Here is a 22,681-nt window from a genome sequence, read left to right on the forward strand (position 1 = left end):
GGGTTAGGGCCACACAACGAGATTAAACTCTCAAGTTAGAGGGCCCAGAACCAGACCTTTAAAAACACCTTTGTGAAAATTTTTTTTTAAAAAACCAAAAAACCCCACAACTTTGTGGTCTCAGTAAAGACCATTCTGTCCCCAGGGGCTCTACCTGCTATCCTGAGAAGTGGGGGATGGGGGTGGGGTGGTGAATTGGGAGGAGAGGAGAGGGAGTCACTTTGAGCAGACAGCACTTCCCACCCCTTCCCGACTTACCACGCCCTCAGCGGACTGCGGGGCTGGGTGGGGGGCAGCGGAGAGCAGGAAGGGTGGAAAGGCGCGTCGGAGAGAAAATGCTCCATCCAGGGCTTCCACTCTTTCAGCAGGACTCCCACCCTGGGCTCTGGTGCGGGAAAATCGTCCAGCTGTTTCTGATTCTTAGCTACTCGCAGCCCCGCCCGAGGGGTGGGGGACTGAGATCCAGGGGAGCCGGAGAGACCCGGCTCTGCCGAGCCCTGCTGGAAGGGACCGGGGTCCGCGTCCGGTCCGCAGGTGTGCCGCCTCCCACTCGGCCTTCGACTCTGGTCCCTAAGCTGGGAAAGCACCTGGGCGCGGGGCAGGTGGGTGGTAGAAGCTAGCTCTAAATGTGAGGAAAGGAGGTTGGTAGGGTCCGAAGAAGCAGAGGCGATGATCCCTAGACGAGAGAATCCTCTACTTGAAGCCGGCTGCCCACGGTGCCACTGTAGGCAGCGTAGAAAAGGGAGTTAAGACTCTCCCACAACTCCGGGTGGCAGTTTCTACCCATTTCACGGAAGGGCAAGCGAGGAAAGGACCCCCGAGGGAATGAGTGCGCCTTCGGCGTCGCCGTAGGTTAGGGGACAGGGGGAAGTGCCTGCAGCCCCCTCCCACTGCATGCTCCCTGCCATAAACCACAGCCCCGGAGTCCAAATGAAGGGCGCTAGGACCCGGAGGTGCGGCATCGGTAGGGACTGGGCGCTACCGGCTCAGCTGGGCCCCGTCGCGTCGCGCCAGAGCAGGTGGGGGTGCGGCACGGAGCGCCCCGGGCTGGCGCGGGCGGAGCCGCTCTGAAGGCCGCGCGTGTCCCGGGCCTCGGCCCCGCCCCGCGCCGTCCAATGAGAGCCCACGACCGGAGGGGCTGTCCGCACAGTCGGCCCCGCGGCTCCACTCCGCGCCTCGGAGCCCCTGACACGGCACCTCGTGCTGTGCCGGGGCCGCGCACCCCAGACCCCCAGCAGGGCGCGCCGTCGTCGGTTTCTGGACGCCGCGACTCGCGCCCTCTTCAGGACCCCGTGCCCCGCTCCTGGACTCCACGTGACCCTAAGTCCGCAGCCACCAGGGAACCCCATGGCCATCCCGAGGGGCGAGGTAGGAGCAGCCTGAGAAACCCTAGACGGTGCCCCGTCCACGCCCCTCCGGGCTGCGCTGCAGACGTCTTCGAGGAGCTATGCTGAGTCCGGGGTGTGCTGAGGAAGCTGCGCAGCTCGCCCCTCGGCGCGCCCGCGCCCCCGCCCCTGTCCCCGCGCCCCGACCCGCCCCCGACGTCTCCCCGGCTTCGGCCCGCCTTGGTATTGCCTGTCTTCTGCTGCTGCTGACGCTGCCGGCCCGCGTAGACACGTCCTGGTGGTGAGTGTGGTCCTGAGGGCTGGGTGGGCAAGCTGTAGGGCTGTGGAGGCTGGCTGCGCCCGTGGAGAATACAGCTCCTGGCAAGGGCTGCTCAGGGGACCAAGTTGCGGCTCGGACAGTTAGAGACGATCCCGCACGACTGCCACTGAGGTCGCTGAGTGACTGGTGAGGGAACGGGGGTAGATGAAACGTCGCATCTCGCCGGCCTGGTGAGGACGTGTGGAGCAAGGAGGCCCTGTAGTTGAGGGTCCGTGGGCCTAGATGCTGTGCCCCTCTACTTCAGCTTAGGCCCCTTGGGACAGAAGCTGCCTTTCTATTTTTTCTCAGGGTGGCTTCAAGGACCAGCCGCCTTTCCCGGCCTACGGTGGCAGTTCTGCAGGGCCCTCAATCGCCTAAGGTCTCCCTTGCAAAGGTGGAGAAGGGGGAGCTGGCAAGAACAGACAAGCCTCTCCTAGTCTCCTCACACGGCACGCAGGGGGCTTTGGTGAAGCAGCAGCACCCAGCGCGGGGTTTAGACATGAACTACAGGCAAAAGCTACTCTATTATTCCTACAATTAAAACAAAACCTTGGGTTTGCATTATCTGGGCATTTTTCTTCAGCCTCGGTTTTGAGGATGTCACTTGGAAGCTTGACGTTTCCCTCCCCTCCTGTTTCTCTTCCCCAGATGACCCTCCTCACATCTCTCCCCTCTATGGGTCAGAGACTTCTGGAGTCCCAAAGTATTAAGCCACCCTGTCCTCGCATCTCTCTCAGGCCTTAGACTCCAGACACTTCACAAGAAGCCAGACAGCAAGAGGCATTAAAAATCCACAGGATATCTGTAGTTTGTTATTCACAGAATTCCCCCACCCCCACGTGCTCCCCAGCCCTGGGTGGTACTCACTCTTTTCTCTCAGGAAGGAGCTGCTCTCTCTCCTCCCCAACGGGGGTGGGGGGTGGGGGCAAAGGGGAAAAGTGGGCCCGAGAAAAGATTCAGTCTTCTCAGCTTTCCATGTCACATCCCCAAACTGCCCTCTTGGACTACTAGGCTAGTGCCCTTCTCTACCATGTACTGCCTCCCTCCTTTCCTTACTCTGCTCCTCCTCCCTTGCAACCAACACACCCCCGCCGCCTTGCCGCCTCGAAGTGTGGTCTCTTCTCCTCTTGCACCCTGTGGCTTTTCCCCTCTTGACTTGGAATCCTGGCTGAAAGGGTGAGGGGTAGCTGGCTGAGGGGCCAGTCAGCTTGGACTGCAGATTCCTATCATTTCAAGATGCGTCCCTCTCTATTCCCATCCCCCACCCCCGTTTCCCTGTTGAAAAATCTCTCTTTTGGATCTTTTTTATCTCTGCAGTATTGGGGAAGTCAAGGAGGGGGGTTCTGGATGGGGGAGCGAGCTGGCCTATATCTTACATCTGGCTTGAAACATTCCTTTAGAAAGGGAAAGGGAAAGGGAAGAAGGGAGGCAGGAGAAAAAGCTTTTCCACGTTCATAGTGAGATCAAAACCACCCTTTACTTTCAGGGCCCAGTTTGGCTGGGGACTTAAATTTTTAGGGTTCCTGTCGACAAGACATTATCTCGATGGCCCAGATGGCAATTTGCTTTTAGGGACTCTTGACTGACTCTTACCAATTTGGGAGGCAGTCTTTGGGACCAATTGGTGTTTAGATGAGGAAATGCGACTTTGACAATTTCAGGAACCTAAAGACCCAAATGAGTTCTTCCTAGTCCCTATTATTTTTAAATCTTTGACTACTCTCTCCCTTTTTCTTTCTCCCTCTACTACCTTACCCCCATGTGGTTCAAATTAAAAATGTTGGAAAAATTCCTAGATGGAAGAGCTCTGAAGGGAGGTGGGTGACACACAGAGAGACTTAGCAGTTCCTGTGAAGTGTAGGAAGCAGCAACAGGGCCAATATGGGGGGGCGGTGCAGAGATTGTCTCTGTCTCCTTGATTTCATAGCAGCAGGCCCAGATGCCTGCCTCCATGGTCACTACATGGTCACTACTTCTAGAATAAGGTGGAAAGCTGACTTCTGAAGGCAGGTCAGGTGTCCAAGGTGATATCTGTTTCTCTTAAGAAAAACCAGCAAGACTGCTACTCTGCACAATTCCTGACCATTGTGTGTCTGTTCCACTATGGAGCAGAGGCTGTCACTGCTACCAGCTAACTCTGTTCTTCCTCATGGCCCAACATCCTTCCTCGTTCTCTCCACCCACTTTCTCCCTCTCTCTACTTTTATCTAGTAGAGGAAATGTATGGTCTCCTTTTAGGTCCTGTGACAGACAGTAAGAACTAGGGGAGTTCTGTCATGTGCTTCCCTGTTCCATTTTTCAGGGGGTTGGATATAGGGAAATCACAAGACCAAGACTGTGTTCATGGGCTCACAAAGGAGGAGAAACACAGAGTGGTATCATATTAGCATTACTGTTGCCAAGAACAGCTGCTGTTTAATGAGCCCTTACTAAGCTTCAGGTACTATGGACAAGCACCTTATAATCTTCTTTATAAACTTCTTTAATCCCTGGTAATCCAGTGAGGTAGGTACTATTATTATCCTTACTTTTCAAATGAACAAAGTGAGGGATAGGAGAGGAGCAGTAAAAACCTTGCCAAAGTTCACACCAATTTTGGAGCTAAATTTGTCTACTCCTATGAAAATATTGTGTGCTTCTCTTGCCTTTGGAATCAAAATGAACCTGGACTTTACAGTCAGGTGGCCTTCATTCTTCCTCATTCTCCTCTCACTAGGCCTGATGGACAGAGCAGATACTCTCAATATCCTTGAACTTCTCCTTCCCTCCCTCCTTTCCTCTATTTTAATGCAGAAAATGTTTTGTGAATTGTAAAGTCCTATACAAGTGCTGTGGAATAAAGGAGAGATTTCAGGTAGCTAATAGTTTTATTCCTGTGTTCAAAGTCCTATATGTAATGGGCTGAACCACAAATACTAGTAGGGGATGTACACAAAAGGAGCGGACATAAAAAGAGTGTCTCTGGCCTTATTAAAAGGATGCAAACACAAAATACCTACAAATAGACTGGTGATGTTGACAAGAAGTAAAACTATGACTAAAATGAAGTTTATGGCTGGCAAGGGGAGATGGAAACTTAAATCAGAGCAGTTAGGTGTTTATTCAACAAACAGTTATTGAGTACCTACTGCATGCCAGATAAGTTCTCAGTATTGGGTATATTTAAGTGCACAAAAGAAACAAAGGACTGGGATATGTCTCAGTGGCAGAGTAGTTGCCTAGGATGTGTGAAGTTCTGGGTTTGATCCCCAGCACCACATACACCCAAGAGAAAAACAGACAAAAATGTCTGCCTTGTTCCAGGTGTAGTGGTACACACCTGTAGTCCCAGCTGCTTGGGAGGGTGAGGCAGGAGAATCAGAAGTTCAAGGCCAGCCTGGACAACTTAGTGAGATCCTGTCTCAGAATAAAATTTAGAAAAGCCTGGGGGTATAGCAGTGGTAGAGTACTTGTCCAGCATGTGGGACCCCCTGGGTTTGACCCCAGTATAGGAAAAAAAAAATCCATCTTCATGGAGCAGTGCATCCAAATCAGGTTGGAATCTTGTTGAAATCCAGATTCTGACTTGGTGGGCTGTGTGGGGTGTAAGGATCTACGTTTTAGCAAATCCCCAGGTGAGGCAGACATTATTGCTTTACAACTATACTTTGAGTAGCAAGGGGGTAGAGTAGGGTATAAGTTACTCTATCAAAAGAAGAAATATGAATTTGTTAAAATCAGGTGAAGAGAGATCATTCCAGCAGGAAGATGGAAAGGAAGAGAACTAACTTCTGGAAAGGAAAGCAAATCTAGAGAGTTGGACATCTGGTATCCTCTCCCAGACCAGGAGCTGGGGGATTTAAACATCTTTGTACCCCTAACAGCTGAGCTCAGTACTTGGCATTTGGTAGGCATTTTGCAAGCATGCATTGAACAGAGAGGAAGATGGGCTCAGGCTGGGGCTCAGGCTGAGGCTCAGCAGCATTATTTGAGACCCTATGACTGACTACAGGGAGCCAACTCCTGCACAGCAGGCAGGCTCCATGTTCGGCAGAGTCTTGAAGCAGTTACTTATTGGGGTAAGCATGGTAGTGGAAAAAATTATCTTCCCATCTCAGATACTGAACAGATGTTCCCACGCTCATTGAGGATGTAACAAGGAGGACCAATGTGGGCTGTAGCAGAATGGATTTAAGTCAGACCACAGGAAGGCCTTTTTTGCCAGTTTGGCCTGCCCAACTCCAGACTGTCTCATGAGGGCTAGGTTATTGGTCTCCCATTCCCATCCAGCCCCCCTCCTCCCAAGCCCCAGTAAAAAAAACAAACACCCATTGCCTAGAGCAGTACTCTGGGGCTGAACTGGGGAAGCGGAATGGTGGTGGTGAGCCGGGGACAAGGTCCAACTCCAACGGTCTTGATTCTCCAAACAAAGCACCAAGGCAGTGGGTGTAACTCCTGACTGTGCGTCAGGCAGCCCTTTCCGGCCTGGCCTAGCCTCGGTGTTTATTTTGTTTGTTCCTGGAAGCTGCTGCTCTGATGGACAGCACTGGGGACACTGATTCTATGGGATTTGTTAGTGGAGGCCAGCCCTCTCACCCCTCCCTCGGGACAGATGGGGCCCATCAGCCCTGCTGAGTTCCCGAAGAGGCAAGCATCAGCCCTCCTTGTGTTTGTTTGAGTTGGTGTCACCAGTGGTGATCCAGTCTGTGGGTGAGGGCTGGCTGTGGGAATGCACAGGGGGAGGGAACACAGGGCCCAGGGCAGTTTAGCCTTTCCCTTCCCCCACCGGCTGCCCTCCTTTCTCCTCACCCCCTTCTAGGTCCATTTTGGGGCTGTTTCCAAACCACTCACTCATTCATAGCTCAGACCACAGCTTTTCTGACTGTAGCAGCAACTGCTCTTCTCAGCCCCAACCTGTTCTGCAAAGGGGAGGGGGCATCCCGTTGATGTGTTTTGGATGAGAAAATAAAGTATCCCCAGCAAATCAGGGAAGGCTGGAGAGATAGAAAGGACTGAGAGGCAGAGCTGGGCTGTTCAGCTGAAGAGTGTAGGTGAATGGTTTGATCTCTTTTGGTTGCCTAGTGGGGAGAAAGGGTGATATACGTTCCTGTTTTCTCTCCAAAACACTCTTCTGAGGCTTGAGGGGGACATAGGCCTAAGAGTGTTTCAAAGATGAGAAAATATTGCTTTGAGAAAATTGAGAATGACTCTAGCAACCCATTTATACTTTAATAGCCGTGTATCAATTGATCTTGTAATTATTCATATTGGGCAGACTAGGGACTACAGTACTTTATCTTGGCCTTTGGTTTACCATTGCAGACACTCCTCTGTCCATGTAGATCCATCCAGGACATTGTCCCTTATAGGCTGGGTGAACAGATTTTAAAAGCTTCATTTGTTAGAAAGGCTCTGGGACCTGGAAATAAAGGGAATGGGGAGAAGAGCTAGGATGGGGTCTGCCTCACCAGACCTCAGGATTGGGAATGAAAAATTTTTATCTATACAAGTCTCACTAGAGTTGTAAATATTATTCACAATTGTCCACTATGTCTCTTCCTGGCAGCCCCTTCCCTGTCTCCATCTTTCTGCTGAAAAATCATGTCTTTTGAGGACCAGCCACTCAGGACATGCTCTTACATGTGGGTGTAAGAGTGTTGGCTCAGACCCTCATTTTGTTAGTTTATTTTTCTGTGAAGATCTTAATGTTTCTTAAACAAACAGGCAATGGGTTTGTGTGATATGCCCACAGCTTCTGTGTATATGACACAGGCCTGGCCTGTGTTCTGGGAGTGTGTGTCACTTTGGCCTTTGGCTGAGGAACTAGTAATGTTGGGAGACCACTCAATTACTCTTTCTGCAACTGTAACTATTTCTCCAGAGCTTGTGGGGAATGGTTCTACCAATCAGCCTCAGGGAATGTGAGATGGGGAAAGGGAAGAAATCTTTCTGGGCTTTAGATACCAAACAGTCCCCTAACCCTACCCCACCTCCCCCTGTGCAGAAATAAAGGGGCTGAGGTGCTCTGACAGGACCATCTCCACCTTGCAGGTACATCGGGGCACTAGGGGCCCGAGTGATCTGTGACAATATTCCTGGTTTGGTGAGCCGGCAGCGGCAGCTGTGCCAGCGTTACCCAGATATTATGCGCTCGGTGGGTGAAGGCGCCCGAGAATGGATCCGAGAGTGTCAGCACCAGTTCCGCCATCACCGCTGGAACTGCACCACGCTGGACCGGGACCACACTGTCTTTGGCCGTGTTATGCTCAGAAGTAGGGGCTCCTTCTCTTCTTTCCCAGCTGTTTCCCTTTCTATGCTTGGGTGTGAAGTGGGAAGGTCAGGCACGATCCCCTGTCCCCTCTACTTCATAACCAGAGAAATGATTGTGGGCAGAGCTCAGAATACAGTTGAGAACTGATCCTCAGTATCTCAGATTTGTAAGCAGGGATCCCTCTAAATCCCAGTACTTTGGGGTGATGGGATAAAGGTAAAGCATTCCCTACTACCTCCATCATCCTCCCTCATTTTCTCTGCCTTTCCCCTTCCCTAACAAATGGGCTTCCATGCACTGTAAAGCTGAGAACTAGGAATAGCTTCTCTAATTCTTACCACCACCATCACTACCATCACCCTAACACTCCCAACACTACAGTAATGGGAACAAGAGATAAACAGAAAGGTGATATGTAAATATTTGGAGAGTCAATGGCTTGGTCCCAGCTCAGCAAAAAAGCTAAGCAGAGTGAGACAGTAAACTAGGAGAAGGGGAATGAGATGGGAATCTGGAGGTGTCAGGGGTATAAGGGTGATGATTAATCAGTTCCTAAGAGCAGAGAAGAAGGAGAATAGGAAGGGAAAGGTAGCCTGTTTCTCCCTGGGCTAGGGTCTGCATTGTAGGGGAACTGTCCAGCAAAGTGGGCCTGAAAAGTCTGGAATGTGGCCTAAAACAGGCTTAGCTGCACCAGCGTGGGCACTGTGGGAGAGGATGATTCAACATGAGACTTTCCAATGGAATGACCCAAGGCGTGAAGGAAACAAGAGGTCAGATATACAAAGAAGTGAACAAAGAACAGTTGAGGGCTGACAGAAGAGGTCAGATACTCTAGGGCAGTGATGGCAAACCTTTTAAAGCTTTCAGTGATACAAACAGCCTGCTGTAGCACGCATGCCATAGGTTCACCACCACTGCATAAGGGAGTGCTCTTGGAAGGGAAGGGAACCTTGAATAAAGGGTGAGTAGGAGGGGGTGGCTCTGGGAAAGAAGAGGAGAGGAGGAGAGGTTTCCGAGGCTGTGTGAGTTGAAGAAGAGGACAGATATGGGCTTCTTTCCTGAAATACACCTCTGCCTTTCTCTTTCTAGGTAGCCGGGAGGCAGCATTTGTATATGCCATTTCATCAGCAGGGGTAGTCCATGCTATCACTCGTGCCTGTAGTCAGGGTGAACTGAGTGTGTGTAGCTGTGACCCCTATACTCGTGGTCGACACCATGACCAACGTGGGGACTTTGACTGGGGCGGCTGCAGTGACAACATCCACTATGGTGTCCGCTTTGCCAAGGCTTTTGTGGATGCCAAGGAGAAGAGGCTTAAGGATGCCCGGGCCCTCATGAACTTACATAACAACCGCTGTGGTCGCACGGTCAGTACTCATGTCTGTGTATGTACGTTCATATTTGCTGGGGGTAACAGTTTGTGTTACTAAATGTGAAGATGGAAGAACTGAAGACTTCTAGATCACTTTCAAAAGCCCCAACATCCTGCAACAGTAGCACTAAAAAGTAGGAAGAGAAGATAAGTCACTTTTTTTGTGGTGCTGGGGATCAAACGCAGGGCTTCATGCATAGCAGGCAAGTGCTCTACCACTGAGCATATCTCTAGGCAGAAGTGACTGTTTAAAGATGAAAAAAAACTATCTATTCACTGGTATTTGAACTTTCCTATATACTGTGCTAGAAAATGACAGACTACAGAGGCAGAATGCGTGATACTTGGTACCCTAAAACATGTGAGAACTAAAAGATATGTAAACACATTGTATTCATAAACAGAATCCTATGACTTTACAATCCCAACAGGCTGTCAAGACAAAGAAAGCACTGTTGGTTCAGGAAGATTTCATAGAACAGGACTTACTCTCTGCCCGCCCCCATGTCTCTCTCTCAGCTGTATTGGGGATTGAACCTAAGTCCTCACCAATATTAGGCAAGTGCTGTACCAGTGAGCTACACCCTAGCCCACACTCCCTTTGAGACACTATTTCGCTGACTTACCAGGCTGGCTTTGAACTTGTGATCCTTTTGTCTGAATCTCCAGAATAGCTGAGATTTACTGGCATGTGCAGAGTGCCAGGCTTAAAAGAGAAGTTTCTTTTTGTGTGTTTCTTTTTTTTGAAACAGGGTCCTACTATGTAGCTGCTGAGTACTGGGATTATAAGCATGTGGCACTGCACCTGGATAAGACAAGTTTCTTTACTTGATCAGGAAGAATGGGCAGGATCTGGTAGAACCACGAAGGGCTCAACCAGCTGGCCCTGGGCAACAGATCTCAGAGCACTCATGCTTTGGCCCTAAGATGACTAAGAAGTTCCTGACCAGTACCTGTTCCTTACCTGCCTCCTCCTTCCCCCAGGCTGTACGGCGATTTCTGAAGCTGGAGTGTAAGTGCCATGGCGTGAGTGGCTCCTGTACTCTACGTACCTGCTGGCGTGCACTTTCAGACTTCCGCCGCACAGGAGATTACCTGCGGCGACGCTACGATGGGGCTGTGCAGGTGACAGCCACCCAAGATGGTGCCAACTTCACAGCAGCCCGCCAAGGCTATCGCCGTGCCACTCGTACTGATCTTGTCTACTTTGATAACTCCCCAGACTACTGTGTCTTGGACAAGGCTGCAGGTAAGTAAGAGAAGCAGGTGAAGGTAAAGAGCCCAGCTTCTTACCACTGGCAAATCACAATCTGTTCAGCTGGAGGAGTTAGGGAAAGGGGTGCTGTGGGAGGAGTCATTTTCCTCCCCACAGGAAAACTTGGGCACAAGGTTGGTGACTTATGGCTCAGTCTACCAGGCCCAGTGCTGTCTAGCTGGAGAGGAGGTTACTCAGGTCCTTGAGGCCTGAAGTCACTCCTTTGTATTTCCAGCACCTGAGGTACAGTAGGCAATACTTACAGGATAGTAAAATGAACTACCTGGTTTGGGGTTTCAGCCAATGCTGAGAGCTATACAAAAACATAAAATGCAGCACTAAGCCTTTGGTTCTTTACAGTCTAGCTAAAGAAATGAAATTGGGGCTAGAGATGTAGCTTAGTGATAGAGCATTTGCCTACCATGTGCAAGGCAATGGATAAACAAATGCAACTACAAAGAGAAATAAAGATACGTTTATTTGGAAGTGTGGAATTTGAGCTGATTCTTGAAGTATGGGGATTATCTGCATAGTGACAGAGAAGAAAAGGCAGATGTTCTCTGTATATGAGCAAAGTGGTAGATGGGAATGCACATGATCTGTTTCGGAGACAGAGTAGAGCAATACGACTGAGTCAAGGTTTCTGGCAAGGAAGAGTAAAACTACAAAGATAGGTTGGACCAGACCATAAGTAATCCTGAAAGATGTATTCAGGAGCTGCCACTGAAGATTCTGAAATGGAGTGAGGGAAGCAAGGGAAGAGGAGATCCCTACAAAGGTAGGTAAAGTTGCAAGTGGTCAGTAGGAAGCAGAAAATACTTGTTTTTCAATCTATTCTAGGTATCTGTGGTGGACTTCTTGGAAATTCTGGAAAGCAATCAAGTATTTCCCCAGGAAAGTGGAAGTTACCATCTGGCTCATGATTTCTGGTTCTGACAGGTTAAACTAGGAACAACATGCAGTGAAACAGAACTTCTCTTCTAGTTACTATCTAGGGTTTCCAGGCTCCTTTCTGCAGACTTGGTAGGATGGAGCCAAAAACTTTTTTTCAGCTGTCTTCCACTCTGTTTTCACTCATCACTGTCATTCCTGGAGAGTCAAGTGGCTCAGAGCAGAACTGTACACAGAAACTGAGTGGAGCTCCATCCAAATAATAAAGTATGTGTACTCTGTAGGGTGCTAGAAGAAAAAAGGTTGGGAGAGCCATTCTGATTCCCTTTTTCATGTAGTCTCTTTCAGAAGGTCAGTCCTAGATGCTTGGGAATAATTCCATAACATCTGAGGTATAATCCTGTTTTGCCATACCTAAAATGTACCTTTGGGGAAGGATCTTTGGAGTTCGGAGGGAGAATGAGTCATATGTGTATTAGTTTTTCTCAGAAACATAAAATTAGGTCTCATAAAACACAAAGTGGGGCCTGGAATCCAAAATACAAGTCAATCCAAGGAGTGTGGAGCCAGGTGTTCCCTCTAAAGCTGTACTTCCAATCAGACTTTCTGTGATGATAAAAATGTCCTAGCTGCACTTTCTAGTATGGTAGCAACCAGTCATGTGATTACTGAGTACTTGAAACAGGGTAGTTCCCCTTCTCTATGTGGATATATTCCAAGATCTATAATGGATACCTGAAGCTAAAGGTAGTGCCAAACCTTATACATACTATATTTTTTCTTATATGTAACTATGTTAAGTTTGTAAGTTAGGCAGTAAGAGATGAACAACTAATAATAAAACTTTTTGGGAGTAGTTCTGGGGATCAAACACAGGGCCTTGAACATCTGGACAGGTGCTCTATCACTGAGTTACATCTCCAGCCCCAAACCGAACAATTTTAATAATATAACATTTAAAATTTATTTAAAATTTATTTTGAATTATTTATTTCTGGAATTTTATATTTACTATTTTCAGACCACAGTTGATGATGGTTAACTATGAAACCACAGAAAGTAAAGCCACAGAAAATGGGGGGACTACTGTACAGCTAGTGTGATTATGAAACTAAATTTTTTGGGTTTTTTTTTTTTTTTTTTTTTTTTTGGTACCAGGGATTGAATTCGGATCCTTGTGCCTGCAAGGCAGACAGTGGAACCACTGAGCTAAGTCCCTGGCCTGAAACTAAATTTTTTAGTTAATTTTAATTAATCAAAACTTAAAAGACTCCATATACTTCATGTCTACTGTACACTATAGAACACAGTTCCAGAGTTTAAAAGTGGTTTTTGGTGCCAAAGAGAACTTAAGATTTGGCCCTTAGAGTTAGAGTAACTATATAGTAGACCAAGTCAGCCTACATGCTAGAGCAGAAATCTGATCTCCTAACACTGGATTGTATACTCATATTGTTAAAAGAATTGAGCATGTGCCACCATTGCATGTATATTTTACTTATAAGTTACATCTATGTTCCACTGTCCTGATAGGTATATTATGAAACATGCATACAAAAAATATATATTTGCTGGACATGGTGGCATACGCCTGTAATCCCAGCACTTGAGAGACTGAGACAGAAAAATCACTGCAAGTTCCAGGCCTACCTGGGAGACCCTGTCTAAAAAAAAAAGACTGGTGGCTCTGCTTTGTGTGTGTGTGTCTCTATTTTTTAACAATACTGTGAGACCAGGGCCTTGCACATGCTAGGCAAACACTCTACCACTGAGCTACACCCCCACCCTAAATAGATTATTTTGAACCAATGAGGTAAAATACAAATACAGAAGTTTTAGTGCTCGCTTTGGCAGCACATATCCTAAAATACAGAAGTTTTGGCATCTCCCCCCCATCCCAGTGGAATATGGAGATGACTATGGTTGAAATCAGTTAATTTATTATCTTTCTTGAACTCTCAGGCTAGTCTTTTTTCCCAACTCTGGGTCCTTATTAATATGGGGAAGTGTTGGAATGTAATCGATCAAAAATTCTATTACTAGGCCCGGGATTTAGCTCAGTGGTTCCGGCTCTTGCCTTGCAAATGCAAGGTCCTGAGTTTGATCCTCAGTACAAAAAAAAAATGCTATTACTTTGTTATCTATTGACAGGATCTTTTTTGCTGAAACTATCAGAACTATATCAGAAACTCTATCAGAATGAGGTCCTGAAATTCCTCTATGCTGAGGAAAAAAACAGTTCATCCAAGAGCCCCTACTGTAAGGGAATCATGCAAGGGATATTCCTTAGGAACTGCTTAGAGCTATGTATCTAGCCAGTCATGTTAACAGCCTACCTCCTTAGTTGGACAGATTGTAGCTATAACAACCCGCTAAATTAGATATTATTATGTTCATTTTCATATGAGAAAACTAAGGCTCAGAGACATTCATTAACTTGCTTAGTCACACAGCTGAGAAGTGGCACACTGGAATTTGAACCCATACAATTTGATGTCTGGCCTTTTAATGGTCTGCTATACTCTTTTCTGTATAGTACAACTGAGTAAAATATAAACTAAGGGCCAAAATAAAAAATGGTAGCAGGATCAGCTTACAGTGAGACTTCTCAGAAGAAGTTATAAGCTAAATTATGTTGTTGCTGTTGTTATTGTTTTACTTTTTGTTATGGAAAATTTCAAATTTTCAAAATAACTCCCTTGCTCACTTTAACAGTTATGAACATTTTTACTTTTTTGGGGGGGGCAGTACTAGTGGTTTGAACCCAGTTCCTATACACTAAGATATGTTCCCAGCTCTTTTTAAATTTTAAATTTTAACATAAGGTCCTACTAAGTTGCTAGTTTGCCCAGGCTGGGCTGGAACTTCTGAGCTTCCTGCCTCAGCCTCTCAGAGTGCTAGGATTTCAGATGTGCCCTGCCACTCCCAGTTTAAGGTTAGACTGTGAAGAGGATAATGAAAATGTGTATTGGCTGGGAGGGAACTGCAGGTTAAGTCAGTGGCCTTTAGGAAGCTTGATGGTGGAAAGAAATAAGCCTGGTGCAGAAAGCAATGAGAAGATGATCATTTGGCTAATGGATATATTTTCAGAAAAAGAGATATTTTATGACTTCCTTCTGAGAATGTGGGTTAAGAGTGCCCAGGACAGCTAAAGTAAGAAGTAACCTGGTTCTCACTCCCTCTCTTCCCAATCCAGGTTCCCTAGGCACTGCAGGCCGTGTCTGTAGCAAGACATCTAAAGGAACCGATGGTTGTGAAATTATGTGCTGCGGCCGAGGGTATGACACAACTCGAGTCACTCGTGTCACCCAGTGTGAGTGCAAATTCCACTGGTGCTGTGCTGTGCGGTGCAAGGAGTGCAGAAACACAGTGGATGTTCACACTTGCAAGGCCCCCAAGAAGGCAGAGTGGCTGGACCAGACCTGAAGACACAGATACCTCACTCATCCCTCCACTTCAAGCCTCGAAACTCAAAAGCACAAGAACCTTGCATGCACACCTTCCTCCACTCTCAACCCTGGGCTGCTACAGCTTTTATTTAAAGACTTGGAGAGTAATCCAGAGGGACCCTCGTGTCCTAGCTGAATCCTTAGCCCTGGGAAGGAGTTGATAGGGAATATAAGAAACTGAATGGCTCCCTGGCTTCCACTCTGTAGATTTGAAAGGAGAGTAGAAGAGGTGTAGGGGGTCTTCAGAGTGATCTGAGTTGCACTAAAGAACCAGTTTTCAAGGTCAATGCTCATTTTTCCTTTCTTTGCACTGGTTTCCTAACACTTCTTGGGTGTGCAAGAGAAAGGATCCCTAGAGACCTTTTCATCCTGCCCTGGCTGAGGATAGATAGGGCAGAGATGGAAACTGCATGCCCTTCCCTGGAGAGAGTCTGAGCAGATTTCCTGGTACCCAAAAGATAATGATAACACTGTATTATGGAGAGATTGAGCCTGCTAGACAAGAGTTCAGCAGTTTATAAACTGCTGTGTTTTAGAGGGGGAAAATCATATACAAATACGCATTCTCTCTTTTCTACATGTATTAGACAGCACTGCCTCTTTTGCTCACTTGCTGCCTGCTCAAACTGAAGTGGCATACAGTGGGTTCCCATACCTAACAAATCATGAGAACAGTCTGGAACAGTACTAGGAGAGAATAATATCGTAAGTCTGAGTAGGCCCAGGGATTTTTTTCCCCCCATTATTCTGAAGGTTAGCTAGGTTTGAGAAACACAGTAAAAGATAGGTAATTCATGAAGAGTGGGAGAGGCAAGCAAACTTGATCTTAAGGTTCACATGAAGCCAGTGTATACTAGGAATATAGGGATCTCTGGCTTTGGATTTTTTTTTTTTTTTTTTTTTTTTTTTGAGATAGGGTCTTCCTGTGTTGCCCAGACCAGCCTCAAACTTGTGATTGTTTTGCCTTAGCTTCCTGAGTAGCTGGCATTACGGAATGTGCCACCACATCTAGCTTGGCTTTGGCAATTCTTTAAGAAAGGACTCTAACCTTTGAAACTAGGAGTGGGAACCAGTGTCTGCATAGAGAGAGCTGGGGCTTGGAGCCAAAGTGGTAACAGTTCAGAAGGTCCTCACATTTACTCAACAAATCTTTAGTGACTCTCCAAGTCCTGGTGATTATTACTATTCACATTTGGAATAGGGCAAGATTCCTTCTATGCTACTATGTAACCTAACTAGGTGTGAGGTAGTGGAGTCTCTAGAGATAGCAGACTCATTAATAAACTGGAGGAGAGGACATGGAAATCCCAAAAACCTTGATGTCCTAATTTACATATGTGTTTTGACAGTGGTTATCTCTTGCTTGTTATTTTAAAACAGCAGAGTGATGTAGAAATTTGCAGTTATAACAGACCTGCGTTAAAATCACAGCTGTGTCACTTGTTTTTATTTTTAGCATGACAAGCTAAATTTTCCAAGCCTCTACTTTCTCATCTGTAAAATATACCCATCTCAGATACTGAGACTTAATTATACTGCAAACTCCAGCCAACAGATACTCTTTACCAAAGCTCCTAAATAGTCAAGCCCATCATAACTTCTCTAGGAACTTCCAATTTAGAACTGTATGATACTGACAGCAGGCTGAAGGTTAGGAGATCCATACAAGGAATTCTAGCCCCCTCTTTCCTTTCCCAGGTTCCTCTCCAACATCCCTTAGGATCCTCAAATGTCTGTGGAGCAACTTCACTCTGTACAGGCAGCAGGAGGTTGGAGGAACCACAGCTTTGGGCCACAGAGGCAGATTTATTTGGATGATAGGACTAATATTTGTGTAACCTGTTGAGACCTGTGTGGGAGAGTTTAGGGTGGTTTTTCTTTTGGTGAGGGGATCTGCTCCAATTTCAAATCCATTAACACAAAACATGAGCTAATCAGGGCCCTGTGGTCTGTGGTGAGGGGATGCCTGTGGAGAAATGGGACTGAGTGAGTCAGGCCAAGGGAATGTCTTCCTAACAGAGTGAAGTCAACTGGATAACTGATGAGCCATTGGTGGGATTGGAGTGGGGAGACGTAGAGTGGGGGAAAGAAGAGGTTGTGATATCTTGGGGTGGGATTAAGAGAAGGAAAGCTCTGGAGTAGTAGTAGGGACGTAAAGGGGTCATGGTCAGTCTGAATTCAAGAATAGTTCTGAATGAATTTACAAATACTTCCTTGTATACTGGGCTGCTGGGAAGAACCTCAGGTCCCAGCCAGCTCCTGCTCTCCTAAAAACAACCAGGTTACTGTATCAGTGATGGTAGAGGCCTTCCTTGGGAGGTCAACCTGAGTTAAATCTACCTGTTCCCTATTATCTTTTCATTTGTGGTTCTCACTCTGTGGAAAGAAGTGGGTGGACCTCATCCAGCATTTCATATAGTCTATGCATTTTCCTTGCACTTCAAATTTAGCTCATAAAAACACAAAGTTTTACAATTTCCTATGAATGCTTAAGAACAAACTGTCCACACAGTGAGAAGTTTGAAAAATGAAGTAGATAAGCAAGAGAAACGATGTCTTTTTGAGCCTCACTACTGAAGCTGGGTGGGCCCAAGAAGGAAAGATGGCTAAGCAATTAATTTTTCCTCTTAGTCCTTAGCTCGCCTTTGCATTCCGATTGGCTTTAGACAACTGGCATTCATTCTGCACTATACAAACAGAAACTAATTTATTTGGAACAAGAAACAAAACTAAGAACTTTATTTGGTGCAGTAAGGGCTCCTTTTAATTCTGCTGCTACTCCTTCATCCTTCCTCTAAGTGTCCTCTCTCCCATCCCTCCATTTGATAGATGTCTGTTCTTCCCAGCAGCTGTGACTTAGCCTGTCTCCTCTTCCACTCCTTGTTGGTCCTCATTTCTTTTAACTTTTGATATTTAGGTATAATGCATTGCAGCAAGTGCTATTTGGATACAAAGTTAACTTAAAAGATACTATCTCTATCCTTTTAAGAATTTAGGATCTTTTTTAGAGAATCTACTACTAAAGTACCTCAGCAGTGTGGTACGGCCTGTAGTCCGTTTTTCTTAAGAATGCTAGTCTTAGCCTCAACAACTTTTATTATTATTAGCTCTGAATAATGGCACTAATCCATACTCTTGCATAGAGAAATGCTAGAAAAGTGAATGTAGGATTTCAGATTAATTAAAAGAATCAAATATTGTCTTGTGGGTCTGTTTGCAAAAAATTTTATAGATCTAACATGAATACTCAGTGTTTCACTTCTATTCCCTATTGCAGTATTTCTTCTCCTTTTTCTCATATCCCTTTATCAAGAGCACCAACCACAAGTCCTTTGCCAAATTCTCAGACCCACTCAGGACATGAGTTTTTGCATGGCTTAATAGAAGACAGATAATAAGGATTTTTTTTCCTCCCTTAGCCTTTCTGAAGTTTTTATTTAAATGCTCTCAGTGGTCATAGTGTAGAAGCCCAAGCTTTCTGGGAAGAAGGGAAGATGCCAGGGAGAGCATGTTTCTCATCCCTGGGAGGCATTCAGCCTAGCTCCTGCAGCCAAATTACAGCACCAGAGAACAATGTGATGCATTCCTGGGCAGGTCGGTGGGACCCTGGGCGCCTGGGCCTTGCGGAGAGAGGTGCCAGACACAGAGCTCTCCGTAAGCAATCCTGCAGAGCCGCCCCCTGGGTGCAGAAATGAAATACGGGAGAGCTTCACATTACACAGAGACCTGTAGCTCACACCTGGTTATTGATGGCCTTGGTGGAGGCCTCTGCCCCCACCCTCCACTTGGGAACTGCTTGCTACTACGGGGGTTGGGCATCTTTGAAGAATGTTGGAAAAAAAGAAATGCTTCCTTTTTACCCTTTGCTCACTCTGTCAGCCTGAGAACAATCATGAGGACACACTGACACGCACATATGAGGTGCACCTATCTAGACAGACACAGCTTTCCTTGGGATGCATAGGAGTTGTAGTGGACTCCCCAACAATAAAAAAGCAACTAGGTTTCCAACAAGATTTTGATTCTTCAAAAATCATACAGCAGGGTCTAGCTCTAACCAAGGAACATGCATTATATTATCAACATGCAAGCAAGTGTTTTGTTTGCAAACCAGTACTCCCCTAGAAAGGGGAAGAACACAGAAGAGATCAAGGGTGGAAAATGACCACCCCACCAGAGTGGCTGAGGCTAAATCCAACCCCTCAAGACTGGTTCACACTCAAGACGGTGATACGCATCCTATACACATAGGATGATAGAGCAGTTTCCTGCGACTGCATAATTGCTAAACCTCCTGCTTATGATTTTACTCTAACTTACTGGGCTAGAAAACAGAATAGCTTTGGATTCCAGAGGCACAGGAAGAGATTAAAAAGTACCTTTACTGTGGTAAATATATCAGTTACTGCACTGAATTAAGATTTCCCAGAAATCTTGTTGAAAACCTGTCCTGACTGACAGATTTCAGGCAACAGTTAGCGGGGTGTCATATATATAATTCTCATAACTCTGAGGTAGAGGTTACTCTCATTTTATGAGTGATTCAGATTTGTCCAAGATGACATGGGCAGTGAGTCAGAACTCAAACCAAGGTCTTCTGACTTCGAACCCTGTGTACTCTTCTCAAAGCCTGAGGATGCCTAAGATTAAGGGAGCCAGGATGGCACCCTCAGAACAGAAATTGCTACAAAATGTTCAAGACAAATAGAAGTTCTAGGACTGCCAGGAGAGTATATCTGAGTACAGTTTATAAAGGAACCTTTACCTGAATCTCAACAAATCCCCCTTTTGCTACTTTAGCCACTGTCACCACTGCTATCAAGTGATTATAAAGTATCCAAATTTAAACAACTCTGGCTTCTAGTTCTTTTGGCTTTTAAAGTATGCATTAGAATTTCCTTTGAAACTTCATTCTTTTAAAAAATTATGTCAATCCTTGGGTTAGGAAAGAACAGGGAATGAAAGTGCTAAAAAACCTTCATCCTGTCCCAAGCCAGATGCCTACTCATGGCCTACTGAAGATCTTGGGACTTCTAGTTGAGACGAGCAATTCATCTACACCAATTTTGGGGCATCTACCCTGCACAGAAATCCTGTGAGACAAGACAGACAACAGATTTTCACTTTATCAAAAACTTTTGCTGTTCTCAACTCCTCCCACCCTCATTCAAAATCTGGACCTCTGTTTAGGTGCAAGACAGTGAGAAAAAGCAGCCCCAAGAGAGGATGTATGCAAAGGGAGCCCTTCCCTGTCCAACTGAGGAATAATTCCCTTAAAGACAGCGTGAGCCCTGGAATACCCTACCTATTCTACTGGTGCACCCCAACTGTGAAGTCAGAAGGGAAAGTAGCAGGAACACAATGTTCATCAATCATAGACCTGGGAAGCTACAGCACCCTGACCTGGGCCTCTGCTTGGGCTAGGGGAAGAACACCTCAGGAAAACAGTCCACCTATAGTCAGGATTTTCCCCCCAGCAAACCTTACTTTTTGGTCCATCGATCTTGGCTCTCACTGCTCTCCCTCCTTCCCACCCCCACTGCCTCTGCATGTGGGCTCAGAAGTCATCATCTAAAGAATTCCATTGCTCACCTCCTGCATAGCAGCACAGCCCCAAGAGGCCACACACCAGATGGAGGGGATAAAAGTACGAGGTCATGGCTTCTAGCGAAAGGCTTTTTCTTAAACTAACCCTGACTCCTGGAAAAGAGGCAGAGCAGGAGAGTGTAGGGGAGCTGCTGAGGACAGCAGCTTCATAGGTCTTGTGTGAAAAGAAAGGAAAATTATAAAGGCTCTCAGTGGAAATTTCCCTACTCCCATCTCCTGGTCTCACATCTACTTCTTGAAGGTATCTGAATAGAATACAGAGATTATCAAACCAAAGGGTTAAATCTTTCCCAACTGTAGGGACCCATTCAGCAGGTTGCCACACACATGCTGAGGTGAAGGCCAATTTCTGACCACATGCCTTGTTTCTCTAGGAATCTAAAGTAAAAAGAAAGGGTACAAAAGGTGAGCTGGAACTGTGAGGAAATTGTAAAGGTCATCAGTAGCCCTTTGTGTACACTAAACAAAGACAAGGGAATGGAGGAAGTTCATCATTTCTGGTATCAATTTTTTAGGGTGACAATGTACCGAAACAACAATCACAAAGAAAACTAAAACAATTTTAACAGACTGAGAAACAGAACCCTTAAAGGAATTAGGTGAATGAGATTAATCAGAGATGGCTTTCTCCAGGACGTGACTTCAGCATGAAGTGGTTGATAGTTGACAGTATTCAGAGGAAGGCATTCTAAACAGAAGGAACTGGTATGTACCAAACCTTAGAAACAAGAATATGCAAGTAATATGTAATGAATTTCAAGAAAATACACATTATATAAATTGGAAAATGCAGAGAAATTACAGCGGTGAGATCGGAGCTTAAATAATGTGAGGTAATTATGTACCTAGAGTGTCAAATGATTCAGAGTCCCCTACAGAGCCACACAGGATCTTGATCTATGTTAGTAAACACAGGGAGCCTATGGGAAAGCACAAGGGTGAGTGCATTTGATACAGATACAGGGACCAAAAGAGGGATATATTATAAGTATATATATCCTTATCATTTAGTATATATCCTTATCATTTGAAATTCTGGGCTAAGTAGAAATATTAAATATCCTATCCAAAACGGTAATGAATTAATGTAGACTTGAGTTCAGAATCTGGTATCAATCAAGCCAAACTCAAGAAATTAAAATGCAAAAATATATTGTTAAATGTACATTAAGTAATTAAAACATACATGTATTTTCCTCATTCCTAAATTTAAAACTTAACTGGTACTCCCAGTATTCCATTTGTTACACTGGATTTTTGTGGCTAGCAAGTTTATCATGTCTGAGACCAGAGTGAATAGAGGGGAGCTGCAAAAAGAGCTTTATAGACTGCAGAACTATTTCTCTAATAAATGAGGAGATAGTTCTAGTCTACTATAAGGCACTGGAGCAGAAGCCAAAGATGGGAGACAAGGCTGGGGATTTAGCTCAGTGGTTCTGCTGCCTGCCTTGCAAGTGCAAGGACCTGAGTTCGATCCCCAGAACCAAAAAAAAAAAGATGGAAGACAAATTTTCATTTTATGATCTCTAATTCAATCTCTGGTTTCCTGAATTTGCTGGAGGTAGAAACAGCTATTTCCCAGGCTTCCATCATACTTTTTAACAAACTTCTCCCACCCCATCCTTTCATAGAAGTTTCCTGGTGTCACTTTCAGAAGTAGAAATATATTGGATTGTGGGTCTGACCTAGCATGACACTGAATATATATATTTTTGTGTGCACTGAATAAGCTGAAAGGTAAGCAGTATCCTAGTTTATGCTTTACTTAACTGGCACGATTTGGTGCTAGAAGGGAGGCAGCCACTTAACAGTGATAGCATTTGTCATTATCATCTTAATTTCCCCCCTTTCCCTTGGCAGTTTATAAAAGGTGATTTCTGAAACCCTTCACAAAAGAAAAGCTCAAGGGTTTAAATTCAACTATGACACCACTATGAATGTTTCAGGTTGCACTATAATTTCCCTATGTAACATAAACCCAAGGAATCTGACATAAGCTGATTGCTCATGCTGGTTATTTTATTTACATTTCTGAATGGAAGAGATTTCAATACTCATAAAATATCAGACTGACTTATTATTTTTCATCCATTCTCCCAGAGCAGCTATTATAAAATAGGCCTAGAGACTGAAGTCTCAACTTGTATGACTGGTTAAGCAACCAGGGAAAAGTCATTGCTCAAAAAACAATATTTTAAAAATTCAATATGGAA

At 45.6% G+C, this 22,681-nt stretch overlaps 2 protein-coding genes and 1 long non-coding RNA gene across 4 annotated transcripts in view; 1 reads left to right on the forward strand and 2 right to left on the reverse strand.

The window, feature by feature from the left end:
* LOC110350977 (uncharacterized) overlaps nt 1-1,058 on the reverse strand; it is a 48,596-nt gene extending 47,538 nt beyond the window's left edge. The window contains exon 1 of the long non-coding RNA XR_015451824.1: nt 259-1,058. This is a non-coding gene — a long non-coding RNA (uncharacterized LOC110350977). The remainder of the gene's footprint in view (nt 1-258) is intronic.
* A 389-nt stretch (nt 1,059-1,447) lies between these two features.
* Nucleotides 1,448-16,289, forward strand: Wnt2b (Wnt family member 2B). Its single transcript, XM_004853741.4, has 5 exons — nt 1,448-1,626; nt 7,675-7,895; nt 8,984-9,261; nt 10,251-10,515; nt 14,609-16,289. Exons 1-5 carry the CDS (start codon nt 1,448-1,450, stop codon nt 14,836-14,838), a joined length of 1,173 nt encoding a protein of 390 aa, XP_004853798.1. The 3' UTR covers nt 14,839-16,289.
* The window catches only part of St7l (suppression of tumorigenicity 7 like), a 102,391-nt gene continuing 81,256 nt past the window's right edge, over nt 1,547-22,681 (reverse strand). Inside the window, exon 15 of one of the 2 annotated variants that reach the window (XM_013075504.3) lies at nt 1,547-7,042. In XM_013075504.3, coding sequence (XP_012930958.1) covers nt 7,025-7,042 — 18 coding nt within the window. In that variant the 3' untranslated portion in view covers nt 1,547-7,024. Of the gene's footprint in view, nt 7,043-12,521; nt 21,187-22,681 lie in introns of those variants that run through there. The other variant, XM_013075503.3, reaches the window with a different exon arrangement.

This window comes from Heterocephalus glaber, unplaced genomic scaffold (assembly GCF_053883595.1).
Source record: "Heterocephalus glaber isolate CG9 unplaced genomic scaffold, H.glaber_assembly_v1.0 deba00001442, whole genome shotgun sequence".
NCBI lineage: Eukaryota > Metazoa > Chordata > Mammalia > Rodentia > Bathyergidae > Heterocephalus > Heterocephalus glaber.

What these genes read in the sequence shown, in the direction of transcription:
- Wnt2b (XM_004853741.4), top strand. Translation starts at nt 1,448, where the DNA reads ATGCTGAGTCCGGGGTGTGCTGAGGAAGCTGCGCAGCTCGCCCCTCGG. An exon ending in CGCGTAGACACGTCCTGGTG is followed by an intron (nt 1,627 to 7,674) that starts GTGAGTGTGGTC and finishes TCCACCTTGCAG; the next exon opens with GTACATCGGGGCACTAGGGG. An exon ending in ACAACCGCTGTGGTCGCACG is followed by an intron (nt 9,262 to 10,250) that starts GTCAGTACTCAT and finishes TCCTTCCCCCAG; the next exon opens with GCTGTACGGCGATTTCTGAA.